General features: G+C 40.7%; 1 protein-coding gene across 5 annotated transcripts in view; it reads right to left on the bottom strand.

The window, feature by feature from the left end:
• SERPINB11 (serpin family B member 11) overlaps positions 1-15,849 on the bottom strand; it is a 75,277-nt gene that overhangs the window by 9,464 nt on the left and 49,964 nt on the right. Inside the window, exons 1-5 of one of the 5 annotated variants that reach the window (XM_047827933.1) lie at positions 14,656-14,730; positions 9,565-9,749; positions 8,470-8,529; positions 7,170-7,298; positions 4,238-4,355 (exon numbers count right to left, since the gene is read on the bottom strand). In XM_047827933.1, the coding sequence (XP_047683889.1) occupies positions 4,238-4,355; positions 7,170-7,298; positions 8,470-8,529; positions 9,565-9,732 (475 nt within the window). In that variant the 5' untranslated portion in view covers positions 9,733-9,749; positions 14,656-14,730. Of the gene's footprint in view, positions 1-4,237; positions 4,356-7,169; positions 7,299-8,469; positions 8,530-9,564; positions 9,750-10,892; positions 11,345-14,563; positions 14,731-15,849 lie in introns of those variants that run through there. The other 4 variants (XM_047827931.1, XM_047827932.1, XM_047827929.1 and 1 more) reach the window with 4 other exon arrangements.

Here is a 15,849-nt window from a genome sequence, read left to right as displayed (position 1 = left end):
GTATTTATAGAAAATCTAAAATAATATAAGAGTAAACTAGAGTTATGAGAACTCAGCAATCTTAATATATGACAGCCAGTTATACACTCCTACGTCAACAACAAATAAAATTTGGAATAACTGATACTAGTAAAAATTCAGTAAACACCTCAAATATCTGAAAACCATTTGTCAAAAGACATTAACATAGAAAAATACAAAATGTTAATGAAAGACATTAAAGAGGACCTAAATAGAGATAAACTTCATGGAAGTGGATTGGAAGCTGAATATTAGAAAGATGCCCGTTCTTCTCCAACTCCATAGACTCCATATCGCTCCAACTAAAATTTCAACCAGAATATTGACAAAAATTGACAAGGTGATTTTAAAATGTACATGGATTCCACTTATGAGTGAAATCATATGGCATCTGCTCTCAGGCTGACTTATTTCACTTAGCATAACACCCTCTAGATCCATCCATGTTGTCTCACATGGCATGATCTCATCCTTCTTTATGACTGCATAAGAAAAACAACAAATGGGGGCATAAGAAAAACAACAAATTCAGCGCAGGTCATGATCTCACCATTCATGGGTTCAAGCCCCGCGTCAGGCTCTGCACTGACAGTGTGGAGCTGTTTGGGATTCTCTCTCTACCTCTCTCTCTGCCCCTCCCTTGCTTGCTTGTGCTCTCTCTCTTTCTCTCTCTCTCTCTCTCTCTCTCTCTCTCTCAAAATAAATAAGTAAACTTAAAAAAATGAATAAACAAAGAGCAGAATCAGACCTATAAATACAAAGAACAAAGTAATAATTGCCAGAGGGGAGGGGGTTGGGGGTTGGCCAGAATGGGTGAAGAGGAAAGGGAGATACTGGCGTCCAGTTATAGAATGAGTAAGTCAAGGGAACAAAAAACACAGCATAAGAAATATAGTCAGGGATACTGTAATAGTGATGTGTTGGGACAGATGGAGCTACACCTGCGGTGAACACAGCATAATGTATAGACTGAATCACTATGTTGTACACTTGCAACTAATGTTACCAGCGTGCATCAACTATACTCAAATGAAAATAAATAAAATGTATGTGTAACGCAAAAGATCAAGTTAAATCAAGGCTCTTTGGAGAGGATCAACAATGGACTTAGACTTCCAGCTATCAAGACATACTATAAAGCTACTATAATTGTGGTATTTTCATGAGAATAAATAAATAGACAAATGGAGCCCACTGAAGAACCCAGAAACAGACTCACAGATATGATCATCCGGCTCATGAAAAAATGTATGTTGGAGTGTAATGGTGACAGGATCCTTTTCCCAATAAACAGTGGTATGTCAAGTAGATGTCCGTGTGGAGTGGAATGAACTTTTAAATGAATCTTGACTGTAGTGAAACAGTAAAGCTTCTAGCAGACAGCATAAAAATATTTTCATGAGCTAGGAGTAGGCAAAAGATTTATTGAAAAGTATGCCAAGGTACTGACTATAAAAGAAAGGATTGATAAATTTTGCTCCTTTGAAATTGAGAACTTCTATTCATCAAAGGCACCATGAAGGGAAGGAAAAGACAAGATACAAAATGGTAGAAATTACTTGCAACATACATATTCAGTATATGCAAAGAATTCCCTAAAAATGTGTAAGAAAAAAACCAGACAGGGGCGCCTGGGTGGCGCAGTCGGTTAAGCGTCCGACTTCAGCCAGGTCACGATCTCGCGGTCCGTGAGTTCCAGCCCCGCGTCAGGCTCTGGGCTGATGGCTCAGAGCCTGGAGCCTGTTTCCGATTCTGTGTCTCCCTCTCTCTCTGCCCCTCCCCCGTTCATGCTCTGTCTCTCTCTGTCCCCAAAATAAATAAAAACGTTGGAAAAAAAAATTTAAAAAAAAAAAAAAAAAAAAAAGAAAAAAACCAGACAAATCATCCTGATGTATGGACAAAATATTTAAACAGGCACTTTACAAAGGAAGATATGAAGTGTATAAAAATGTTCAATGATATAATTCAAAAAGGAAATGCAAATTAAAACTAAACTCACTACAATGGCTAAAGTTAATAAGACTCACAGGTGTTGGCAAAGTTGAGGAACAAATAAAACTCTCATTCATTGCTTGGGCAAGTGCATTGGTAAACCACTTTAGAAAATTGTTTTGGGGGCGCCTGGGTGGCTCAGTCGGTTAAGCGTCCGACTTCGGCTCAGGTCATGATCTCCCGGTCCGTGAGTTCGAGCCCCCCGTCGGGCTCTGTGCTGACAGCTCAGAGCCTGGAGCCCGTTTCAGATTCTATGTCTCCCTCTCTCTCTGCTCCTCCCCTGTTCATGCTCTGTCTCTCTCTGTCTCATAAATAAATAAAAACGTTAAAAAAAATTAAAAAAAAAAGAAAACTGTTTTGTATCTATTAAAATTAAATATACACATACCTTATATGGTCAGCAATTTCATTTCCAGGTATCCATCCAACAAAATCACATACAGTATATGTGCCAAAAGAAGTGAATCAAAATGCTGATAGCAGTGCTGTTCATAATAGACCCAAACTAAAAATGTTCCGAGTGTTCATTAAGACACAGTAGACTGGATAAATATATTTAGGTATTTTCAGAGAACAAAGATAGACATCAATGAAAATGAGCAAACCATGCAACATGTAGTCATAAGGATGAATCTCACAAAATGTTGAGCTTAAAAAACCCTAAGCACATGCTTTATGATTCCAGTTAACATGAAATTTAAAAATAGGCAGAACTAATATATAGTAAAAGGAGTCAGAGAAGTCTTAATGTTTGGCAATAGGGTGGGTTCGTTTCTGGGAGGAAACACGAGAGTGGCCTTGGAGTGTGCCCTTCCTAGTAACTAATGTTTTATTTCTCTGACCTGCTAAAGGTAGAGGGGGGTTACCTGAGGGCATTTGCTTTTGTGATAATTTCTGCTTTGTGATAATTCATGGAATAGCAAACATATACTGTATATATTTCTATAAGTATATATTTCTATAAGAATGTATATATGTATATATTTATTATTACATATTAATATGTATTAATATGTATTATTACATATTTAATATTGCATATTATGTATATGTAATATGTATATATTTCTATAAGAATGTATATATGTATATATTTATTATTACATATTAATATGTATTAATATGTATTATTACATATTTAATATTACATATTATGTATATGTAATATGTATATATTTCTATAAGTATATATATGTCTATATATATATACACATATATATATATATTTCAGTCAAAAAAATTATTTTAAAAATCAAGATGAGGGGCACCTGGGTGGCCCAGTCAGTTAAGCGTCTGACTCTTGATTTCAGCTCAGGTCATGATCCCAGGGTCTTAGGATCAAGCCCCACATCATCTACCCCACTGAGCATGGAGATTAAGATTCATTCTCTCTCTCTCTCTCTCTCTCTCTCTCTCTCTCTGCTCCCCCAAACTTCCCCCACTTGCACTCTCTCAAAATAAAATAAAATTAAATTAAATTAAAATCCAGACGTAAGAAACATACTGACCAACTGCAATGTATCAATGTCACCTGAGTCCTGATTCACACAAAACCGAGACAACTGGGGAAATACAAAACTCGCTGCATATTTGTGAATATAAACGGTTATTTTTAACTTCCTATATGTAATAATGGCGCAGTGGTATTTTCTTTTAAATAATTTATATTTTTGAGAGACACAACCTGAAAAAAGATATCTGGGCTTTGTCATGGAAGCGGCAGTGAGAGGAGAGTGAGAGTACAGATAGAGAATTGGCCTTAAGTGATAAATCTTGCAGCTGAGAGGTAAATAAGGATTCACTATATTATTCTCTCTCTTTATTCTTTAAATCTTTCCTTAACTAGATGTTTTTACATAATGAACACATCTTTAAATCTAAATATTTAATCTGCCATTTTTTAAAGAAGTATTTGACAACTGCAAGATTTGTTTTAAAATCACGAAAGGTGGATTTCAATTGAATTAAATTCAATTGCAGAATGTACAACCCTTCTATAAAGTAGAAATACTGTTCTTCTCATTCTCAGAATCACCTGGCTTAGCTCACAATCAGGACAAACGACTGTAAAGAATATTCCAAAATACTCCCTTCTTGTCCTCCATTGTTGATCTGTCTATGTTAGGTCCTGGAGGTCACCCAGCTTCCTTGTTAGCACTGACTCAGGGAGTTTATCAAAACAGTGCAATTAAAGTTTGAAGACACCCGTGGGACTTATTCTTACCATTAGTTTTACTTTCAACCCAAGCATTAATAGTTTTCCTCGTTTCTTCTGGAGACCGTTCAAAATCAACAGTTTGCGGCGTGGTTTGATACAGTTTCTCAGAACAGTTTAGATATTGCTGTCAAAAGAAAGGACAATAGCACAACACAGAACCAGTAGAAGGGAAGCAAAAGCCTACAGCTCTGTGTGTTCTAAAAATCACAACACAGAGGGGCGCCTGGGTGGCTCAGTCGGTTAAGCATCCAACTCTTGATTTTGGCTCCGGTCATGATCCCATGGTCCATGAGTTTGACCCCCAAGTCTTGGGCTCTGAGCTGACAGCGTGGAGCCTGCTTGGGATTCTCTCTCTTCTTCTCTCTCTGTCCCTCCCCTGCTTGTGCACACTCTCTCTCAAAATAAAAAAAAAATGAAACTTAAAAAAAAAATAAGTAAAATAAAATCGCAACACAGAGACAAAAGCAGCTCGGGTTTTTATGTCTGAAAGGAAGCCGAATCCATGTATACTTATTCTTTAATTTGTTTTTATGTTTATTCACTTCTGAAAGACAGAGAGAGACAGAGCACAAGCAGGGGTGGGGCAGAGAGAGAGAGGGACACAGAATCTGAAGCAGGCTCCGGGCTCCGAGCTGTCAGCACGAAGCCTGACACGGGGCTCGAACTCACGAGCCGTGAGATCATGACCTGAGCCGAAGTGGGACGCTCAACCGACTGAGCCACCCAGGCGCCCCCATGTATACTTATTCTTAATAAAGCAAATGGATTTAAACAAATCAAACAGCTTTCCAAAAGGAATGTTCAGAAGTGTTTGGTTGTCTCTTCTGTCCTATCATTGGCATTCTTTGTTCTAAAATGCTCAAAGCAAAATGGCAAGATACAATTTACTCTCACTGCTCTGTCCTCTCAAACAGACAAATGGGAGTCACTGCCCTACGTTCTAGATGGGAAAACTGAGGACTAGAGTGACGAAGTGATTCAGGACCGGGGTGATTACATTTTGCTTGTTGGAGGCCTAACAGAGGGCTTGGTCTCCTCGTGGTGTCCCTAAAAGCCACTATAATTAAAATGGTAATAATATTCTCTGGTGGACATAATTGACATTTTTTCAACTTTATGTAAAATGTGAACAAAAATAACTTAAGGAATTCACTATTTTACTCACCTATACTAGTAATCCAAGTAAAAATAGTGTGCAAAATCAGTATAAAGAACCTAGCCCTCTCTTTTAACCAAGTTCCCAAGCTGGCCCCAATATGACATTCTGGACCCACCACTGATTACCACCCATGCATGGCCCTTGATTTCTAGAACTGGGAACTTTCCACTGTCTCACTGCCAAGGCAGCAGTCAAATCTACATCAACTCAAATGAAATTGCCTGCTGTTCCATTCTTGAGACCTTGGGGACATACCTCTATGGTATGTCCATAGCAGGACCCAAGGCCCCACCATGAACTGAGCAGGATGATACAAGACTCAGAAATATGGCAGGTATGAAAGTGGCTGCCTGGGGTGTGGCTTGCCATTTGCTTAACTGGGTTCTCTTGTGCCTAAATCCATTATAGAACAAAAGGAAAGCTTGCTAAGAGCAAACTCTGGGCCTCGGGATGACTCTTGTCCTGAGCTGGTCCAACTGTGGCTAGAACATGCTTAAGTGATTGTCCTTAATCCATGAGATGAAAGTTTTTCCAGACAGAATCCTGTGATAATAATATCTCATGCATGATACAGATCATGACAATCTGCACGACACTAATGAGGAGCTTCACATTTCAGGAACAGATGCATTCGTCATTATCCCAAATCAACATTTCTCTACTACCTACGTCCAGATCACTGTTTGTGGAAGACACGGGGCGGGAGAGAGAGTATTCCAACTTTAGAGACCATGACTGCTAATCCCCACCACATCAGCAGGCACTCCGTTAAAGAGTCACCGTAAGCTTTTAGGACAGTAGGAAACAGCACTTCTGAAACAGGTCCACACCCCAGGATGGACCACCTCAAGTTGCAAAAATTCTGACAATCAACTGTTAAGATACAGACTACATTACCAGACAAGAGGAGAACATTAGAAATTCAGGACTTCATTCTGCTTCCCCGGCCAGCAGCATTTAAATAAAACTGGTCAAATAAAAATAAAAGCTATGTCGCTGAGGCTAGCATTTCACCTTAATCACATCAGGATAACACAGCAATTAAAACAGGAAGATAGATTTGGATAGGGGTCGCACTCAGGCTTTGCCACTTAATTATCTCGGCTACCTTTGTCAACTTGACTTTTCAGAATCCGCCTCACAATTGTAGAATTAATGGCAATTTTGTACTTATATTAGGACTATGTAGCAGTTAATGTGATAAGACCTACAACGTATTAAGTCGAGTAAACGGCACATGGTAAACACTCAATAAAACTCCATATTACACTACTGTTGGGAAATGTTATAAATAGTGTTAGAATCTTGAAGCTAAAAGGGATTTAAGTCTAATTCTCTCATTTTAAAGATAAAGGTGACTTTCCCAAAGTCATGTGTCTCACAGGGAACAGAATTCACATCTCTTGGCTCCCAGTCTGGTATGCTTCCCATTGATTCTTAATACTCTGCCATTAAAGACCTCTGAAGAAGGGGTGAGAAATGTATTTTGCTTTTTCATGATCCACAAGAGAATTCTTAACTACTTTGTTTTGTGTTTCATCCCTGACCTTGCTTCTTGGACAACTTTGGTGGTTTTTGCAAAAATAAAATTGTTATGTGATATTTCACAACTTTAAATGGGATTTTGATAAAACCATTTCACTGAAACTCTAAGTCAGCTCAAAATTTAATCTCTTACAGATGAATGCCATGTGGCTCTTCTCACTCTTCCCTTATTTTATGGTTTGAAACCTAGAGGATGCCAAGACAGCTGTGGGTTGCCATTCCAGACGGACTTACCTGATGGAACATCATCGCCTTTGTCCCGTAGAGTCTGTTGGCCATGCTGAGGGTATAGTTAGAGTCTGGCTGGTTAATTTGAGAGAATAAGACTCCAAACGCTGAATGAATCCTTCCAGCTTGGCTGCACTGAAGCACCAATAAACAAAGAATGGAGTATTAAGTTGCCTGATTTCTTGCCATTGGAGGGTTATAAATAATGTGGAAACAGTAAGTAGACAGCAAGGTGTTTGCCTCTGAATAAAAGGGTAGGGAATACTAACAAGCAAAGAGTTGGGGAGTTTAAAGCATGTTCCTTCTCTAGATTTCCTCCAGCACAACAATCTCAGCACTCGGTGACCTTAGTCACAAGTTGTGTGTAGAACTGTAAGCTATTGCAAAACACACAAGCACTTGTTGACCCCTATGGTTAAATCCAAAAGCACAAGTTTTCATAAAGAGATCCTATTGGGGTCTTTAGGGTGACGATCCAAGTTTTGCAACTGTCCCTGTACCTATAGAATCATCTCTGTCACGCTCCTTTCAACGTCTCCATTTTCTGTGTGACCATGGAACCAAACACTTTAGCCCTTTGCTGAACTGATCTCACTCACCCATCCAACCCATTCCCAGGAGCAATTCTGTTAGACCTACAGCTTTGAGGCATCTGCACTCAAGGACATTATTGGGGTCTCCCCACATTCCCTGAAGCAAAGTTTCCCAAACTACGGACGTGCTTTAATCTCTTCACAACAAGTTGGGTTCTGTGAAGCAAGTATTTTTTGAACCTGTATGTATTTATGTGTTTTCTGAATCAATCACAATCAAACACATAACCATATCACGTGTGAGTTCTAATTTTGATGTCAACAGGAATTCTCCTACTAGAGAGAAGTGGGACTCACAGTCCCAGGCAGTGTGGGCTGGGCAACATCAGGCCCCGTTTTCCTGGGGTCTAACTATAAGGCAATGGGTCCTCTCTCAGTGACCCCACTGCAAAAATCTACTCCCTCACAGATGAGGCTGGCAGACTCAGTCCCATTTACGGCACAGTCCATGAAAGAACAGAAAGCTTGAGCAAGAATAACAATAAGACATATGATAAAAGCTGGGGGACTTTAATACTGTAATTATTTTCATTATGTTAACTGTATTGGCTGTAGCAATTACCAGGAAGACTAAAGGACTCGACCAACAGAGACAATGCTGCTGGGTCCTTTAGGGGCCAAAGAGGGGCTCTGCCACTCAACCCCTGCACTATTAGTCCTCGGTGCTCTTATGTTGAAGAGCATTTGACAGCTCAGTAGTGATACTATCATACCTTAGCTGAGGCCTTGAACTCTGGTTTTAAGGATTCTGCAATATGATTAAAGTGAAGCACCTAGGAAGGAAAAAGAGGAGTCAATTGATATCAAAAGCAACATACAGTCTATAAACGTGAATATTTACAAGTTATCTGTTTTTCCATTTCAGAAAATGACCAATGATAACAGCTAACATTTAGTGATGTCATCTTCCGGGTACCGAACTAAGCTTTGGCATATCTTACTGAATCCTCGCAAGAGCTTCGTAAGTAGATGCTATTATCCCCATTCACGCAGGGAAACCGAGATCAAGAGAGAGGTTCCCTGACAACTGTCTGTCCGTCTCCAGACAGTAATGAGGCTCCTCTGCCCCCTCCTACTGTTCTCAGGCCCTTCACTATGACAGTTGACCCTCTAGGGTCATGTAAAACATTACATGGTGTCCCTTTACAATATCTACTTTAAGCCAAGAAAATCATGAAAGTGCATCAAAATATGGAGGGAAGAAATAAAGGACAAACAATAATATGATGTGTAAGTATCCAAAGAGTTAAGTGATATTCATCTAGACTTTCCATAGCGATCAAAAATACATATAATGGAAAAATCACTATGTATCAAGTCACCCCTTTTCTCTTAGTCTTTCTGTTTCCCCACGTGTAAAATGGGGATAATAATCCCTACCTACCACATAGGGCTGTTGTGAACGTCAAATGTACTAATGAATTATTTTTTTTACACTTGAGAGCTTTTAAAGTGTTATTAAGTTTTTCTATCGGTTGCAATCCTGGAGGGCAAGAATAGTATCACACATGTGTTCTCTGTCATATTTAAATCACTGAAAAAAAGTGAACTCCAAAAGTAAACTACAGAAGGGCATGCATGGGAACACCAATGGGAAGGAAGAGACTGTGTTGCATTTATTGTGTTATTTGCATTATAAGTATTGCATCATTTAACCATTATTCTAAGAAATACGATTTTCCCAAATGTGTTTCTTCAGTCACAAGATGGCAGAATTTCCTTGGTATCAAGATGCGTGTGTCTGGCTGACCCACACGGGTGCACAGAACACGTGAAAGGTCTGTGGAAATCTCTGCTGTGTTCCATACCTTCTCCATCTGCCCTGCACTGTTTCCTCTGGCCCCAAGGAGAACCATACTTAGAGCATAAAGCAGACTCAGTGGTGAAAAGAAGATGTTTTCTCCTACGTTGTGCCTGTTCAGCTCTTTGAACACATCAAGGCAAAAGTCAACGTTTGCTGTGCTGAGAGGATCCATTTTATGCCAAGCACTACCTGAGAACACATGGAGGGAAAAAAATCTCAGAATATTACTTGGAAGTACAGGTAATACATAGAGTTCGGTTATTAAATTTCACGAATTTATGAGTCTGAGCACACTGCTTCGTGAAAAATTACATACTCACTAATGAATAGAAGTCACTAATGAATAGAAATCACTAATGAATAGAACATTTAGTGTTCCTTTCAACCAGTGGTTCAAAGCTTTCTCACTCTCATTTGTGAACATTTAAAAGTAATTGTTCTGCGGCAGAAGAGCAGAAGGAATTAGGTCTTCATGCTCTTAATGTCCATGCTACAAGATCCTCCTCATCCTGGAATTTGTACAGAGAAATTCTCTAGCTACACAAGTTCAGCCAAACAAGTTGCTTTACCACTAGACTGCACACCTTCACAGCCTCACAGGAGAACACTTTTCTCTTTCCAGATACCTTCAAGTTCTCCCCAGATAGCACTGTAAAAACATTAACTACCTGCTGCTCATCCCTTCCTTTCCTTTCCTTTCCTTCCCCTTCCCTTCCCTTCCCTTCCCCTTTTCTCCCCTCCCCTCCCCTCCCCTCCCCTTCCTCTGTGCTAAGAGGACACAGATTTCATGAATCCACTTTCATGTAACCATGCACTTCAGAGAAGGCTTCAGGATCTCCATACCCCAGGGGCCAGCCTTGACTGGCCTAAGCCAAGTGAGGTAATTCTGTTTCCTGCAACAGTGACTAATTGGGTACCAACTTTGAGTTATATTCTGAGGATCCAATGTACAGCATGGTGACTCTAATTAATAATACAGTATCGTATAGTTAGTTGAAAGTTTCTGAGAGTAGATCTTAAGCATTCGCGCGCGCACACACACAGAAAGTTAACTGTGTCAGGGGTTGGATGTGATCCTGGGAATCATTCCACGGTGTTTATGAATATGAAATCATCACACTGTACCTTTTAAATATATACTATTATATTTGGCAGTTACTGCTCAATCAAGTTTGGGGGGAAACAAATACAATTTTAACGATCAGAAGGTGCCGTGATTCTTGCCAATAAGGACAAAAAGTCATTGCTGGGCTTCTAGAAGAGGCTTCCCTCTGATAAAAAAAGAGAGAGAGAGAGAGAGAGAGAGAGAGAGAGAGAGAGAGAGAGACTCACAAGAGGAAGACATCCCTCTTCTTCCTCTTGTTTGTCTTCACGTGACTACTATCACAGCAGCGACTGTGTGGACCGGGACCGGGATGTAGCCAGCCCAAGAGGATAAGCCAGACGTCAGAGAGGAAAGGTGGACAGAACCTGAGTCCTTGCTGATGCACCATTAAGTGGATGGATTAATCCACCCTGGATCTGTCCTACCTTGGGATTTCTCATCATGTAGGATGATGTTTCCTTATATTTTAACTCATTTTGGTTGAGTCTTCTGTTACTTGCAACAAAAAGCATCCCAGCCTCCCCAGGGATTTCTTCCTACGCCCTTGTCCGCTAGGACCCATTAGCCCACCTGCCTCACATTCACACATTTCTAGCACAGCTACATCTTTCTCCCTTATTTAGTTCCCCAGCGATCTACAACTACTTTGTTCTTCTTCCTCTCATCTTCTAGATTACAGCTTCGCACTCTTGTAGAATTCAAGTCTAGGCCTATATTCTGTAGGCTATTATGACAGGTGACCAGTCCACTGCCTCCGCCCGGGTATGTTTATTTTAGTTACTAACCTGCCTTGTTTTCAGTACATATCTGAGTTGAGCTCACTGGAAGTGTGTTCTCTGGGGCGTGACTCTGTTGGCTACTGATGTAGGCATTCGTGTCATACCTCTCACTAAAACATAGTTCTCTGTGCCTTTAGAGCCAAAGGAAGCTAAGCTGAAGGTGAATGCCTCAGAACTGGAGCTGGGAGGAGGGTGCACAGCTCAGCGCTTCTCGGGCAGAGACAGCTGAAAGGAAACGTGTCGCTTGTAGACTTTCAAAATAATGACCCACCAAATTTATATGGCAAAAATGGTGATGACACATCCCTGTAATTAAAACTGGTTGTCCTAAAATAATCATTAAGAACTAAGTGCTATGTATTTGAATCATCAGACCACCCAAGATGGTATAATAGAGCCTAGCAGTTATATTATAACAAGCCTAGACTGTATTTTTCTTTGCTTTGGACAATTTTTTTTAAAGGTATAACACAAAGGTTTTGCTAATCTTATTTAATGAAAATACTAGCACGTGCCTTTAACAGGATACTGTTCTTCAAGTTAGTTTTAATACAGCTCTCTGTAGCTGGTCTAATAATAACAATATTATTGTTGTTATTCCAGAGCGACATGGATAGAGCTTGAAAGCTCTTTATTTCACTACCTTAATAATGAAACCAGTTTCGGTCCAATAATGAGGCATGTCCGAGGAAGATGCTCTTTATACTGCCTTCTGCGTTTCGGTAAATGGGGTTAGCTAATGGAATCAGGTTCTAGAATGAAATTTCAGATTTCAGATTTACAAGTGAATGTAAATTTATTCTTCTTACATCTACATCATCATATTGTCATTATTAAAAACCTGCCTACATATTAGAGTGAAGAGTAGCCCTACAGTTATGGGGGCGCCTAGCAAAAGAGTCTGGAATATACTGATAGACCACCTGTATGAGCCACCTACTTTTATATTACTAATCTGTTGGTTTCTTTCTCTTTTTTCAACCACAAGCACAGAAAGCAGAAGTAATCACACCCCTCAGTTCTTGGCACAGCCATCATTGGGCCATAATTCTCTTCTTTGCTAACTGACTTCAACCCAATTCATTTTCTTTCTCTTCCATGCCTGCAGACAACACTTATCGTTCGTTTAAAGCATATTCTTATACGTACATGTGTCCTTAAAAAATATTTGCTTCTTTATGTAGCTTTTCATTTTCATAAATGAGCTTATATCAAGTAATTTCTTTTTCATTGAGTACTTTTTTAAGACTCATCCATGTCACTCTGGAAACATCATCTGTTAACTTGCAAGTACTGTGCTTTTGTGCCTTTGCATTTTGCCGATCCATTCCCCAGTGACAGACGCCCAGACGGCCTCCTCCTCACATGGTCACCAGCAGTGCTGCGATGGGCACCCTCACACAGACCCCCTGATGCCCCCGTGTGAGATCTCTTCACAAAGGAAAGCACTGCATCACAGGCTCCATGTACATGCCAAGCACTGCATACATTATTCAGAGTGTAAGTCGTACAGGATGGGTCAGGTTACCCCAGTTTTGCAGACAAGGCGGCGAGGGGTTGAGAAATTCACACGGCACACGTGGGGTGGCCGTGACACGAACACAAGTCCACGTCTTCTGAAACCTCTGCTCATTCCACTTGCCACTGGACACATTCAGATAAGCTTTCATTTGAGGTAACACGATTTTACTTTCGTGGCACTGTGACTATTGTCCCTAATTGATAAGGACAGCATCTTACCAGAAAAATTAAGACATTTTGTCCAAGATATAAGGCATTAATAGGCTTAATCTGTTCACGAATGGTTACTAAATATAGTATTATTTGCCTCACTTCACAGTGAGATCTTCCAGCTCTCCAAGCGTTTGGTTCACAATACCAAGAAGAGAAACATTAGGCTTAGGTTTTTCAACAATTACTGGGAATACATAATTCTAATTAATTCACGAACTTTGGCATTTGACATGTCTATTTGCAAGATAGAGTTTTCACTATCGTTAACCTAGCTCTTAAGATCTCTATTTTCATCATTCACTTTCCAAGGCCCCACTCTTCTTAGTACAACAGAGTGTCCATACTAATCTTAAATTCAACAGATTTTATGCAGTAACCTTGACTGACAATTTCCCCTACATCTGAGTAATCGTCTTTGGAAAACACTGAGACACAAATATGTGGTGAATTCGCCGATTCTTGTTAACTGAGTAACTTCCTCACCAGATTTAGCGTTCTTTGAGGGCAGGGAAAATCTACCGGTGAAATTATCAGTGTCTTGCACAACCACCCAATCACCAACACATATTAGAGAAGTCAACATTATAAACAGTTTACAGTTTCTGGTCTAATTAATATTATGCAGTCAGTTGCCGAAAAGAGGATGCCATGAGGGACAGAAGTCCCAAGGCACGCAGAATCCTACCAAAGATGCATAGACCCCAGAGAAGGTTCCACCCAGGAGATGAGGGAGAGCTGACGTGCCCCTAGAAGTAGAAGGACTTTGAATTGAGCTCCCAAAGAAGGAAGGAATTGCAGAAAATTCCTTGTAGTGTATCGTCCTGCCTGCTTTTAGACTGAAAAAACCCCTCCCAAGCAAAAGGAATAGGTCACCTGGAGGCTGCCGTAGGAGAAAACCAAGAAAAAAATGCCCGAAACTGCAGCCCTTCTAGGTTAAGAAGGGGGATTTCTAGGAAAAAAATAAAAAACTATTCGGGAAACGCGAAGAGAGGACATGTCTTAGAGGGGGATGTTGGCAATAAAGTACTGAAAGAGGACACAGCACTGGAAGGCATTCTTCCCAGGACATCAAGTTATTGATAAGGCCAGTCCAGTGCAGTTAAGATCTTCTAAAGAACCAAGAAGAGTTTTGCTACACAGAGGCCACGGCCATGTGTAACCAGCTCCATTCCGGATAAGGGTTATTGGTAAGTAGAAAGTATCAACAGAGTTCTATTTTGCTAAACAAATCAGAGGTTGGAAATTAAGTCAGCCTGCCTCCAGGATTTTAAAAATGCACACCATCCACGTTAATGTATTAACAAGCATGATAATGTACTCATCAAGGGATCAGCAAAAGGCATGCTCAAAGAATAATCTTCGCCCTCGTGTGGCTCATTACACACCTGTCCAAACGTCCTGTTTTACTGCTCTTATCTGTTCGGGTCTGGCAACAAGCGCAGCTGAAACACTGAAGCACAGAAATACTTCTCTTTACCTCTGCTGCTTTCCCGGGTGAAGCGGACAATTTGGCAGGTGAGATTGGAGCTGTGTCCCTGACGAGGAAATATAAAGCCTTCACTTTTTGCCCCTCCCTTTCCATTGTGTCCTTAGTGATTCAGCTCCACATCCGCCTGGCAGAAAGCACAGCCCTGGGAAGGAAGTCCCTCTAGAGGCCACCCGGAGCTGCCTTGCATCTAGGAGACTCTCAGGACGGCCAGTGCTTTCTGGAGAAGTGTGCAGTGCTTACCCGCCTTCTGCCCTGCTAAGGAGGAAACATTTGCAAGCCTAATCTCTATTTGAGAAAATAAGCTGTCTTTCTAAAAGGAGCACCTGGAACATATTCAAGTGGGCAGGGCCGTGTTCAAAATTCCAAAGACTGCTGTTTCCGTGTGCATGGCACAGAGCAATTCAAAAAGAAAGCTCTCGGCTGTGGCAGAAAGATTCCAGCCATGATGGCTGCTTCCTGGCCTGAGGCCCATTCATCCCAAGATTTTCTGAGCTCTGTTGCGCGGAGTAGATGTTTTTGTGCGAAGCTTCTGCAATCTGCTGGCAGGTAATTCCTGTCCCATATAAAGGACATAAGAATGAGCTCAAGCAGGACTTACTCTGTGGTTTCAGTTTAAAAGCTTGGTAGGAACAACAAACCACCTCTACCTAAACTGAGTTCAGAGGTATGATTCAGCACCATGCAAGAAAGATTACAAATTAGGGGTAGAGATCAAAGCTGGAGACAAAAAAAAAAAGGGGGGGGGGGCTATGCAGTAGTCGAGAATCAGCGCCAAGAGACAAGCCTAGCTTCCCAGAGGCTATTCGTGCCCGTGTGATACAGAGCCCAGCCTCTCCAGGGGAATACCACTGTCCACACTTAAACTATGATGGCAGCCTGCACTGCACTTACGATAAGAGAAAGCCCTTTATGGCCAGTGATTTTTCTTTTCAACAGTATGTTCTCCCCTAGTCGAAACTCAACCATTCTAAAAGACATTAAGAGCCAGAAGAGTGAGATGTAAAATTGTGGCCCTAATAGCCACCAGGCCCATAACATTCTCATAGAAATAAGTGTATACAATGAACCCTACAGAACTAAAAAGAGTCCTAGATCTGTCCAGTCTTTTTTGCCCAGGGCAAGTGTTTTCTGTCTTGAGCCCATTCTGCCTGGGGGTTTCCATCCACTCGGAAGCCTCGTGTC

This window comes from Prionailurus viverrinus, chromosome D3, assembly GCF_022837055.1.
Source record: "Prionailurus viverrinus isolate Anna chromosome D3, UM_Priviv_1.0, whole genome shotgun sequence".
Lineage (NCBI taxonomy): Eukaryota > Metazoa > Chordata > Mammalia > Carnivora > Felidae > Prionailurus > Prionailurus viverrinus.
The sequence above is the reverse complement of the archived record's forward strand: the minus strand, read 5'-3'. Positions and strand labels throughout refer to the sequence as shown.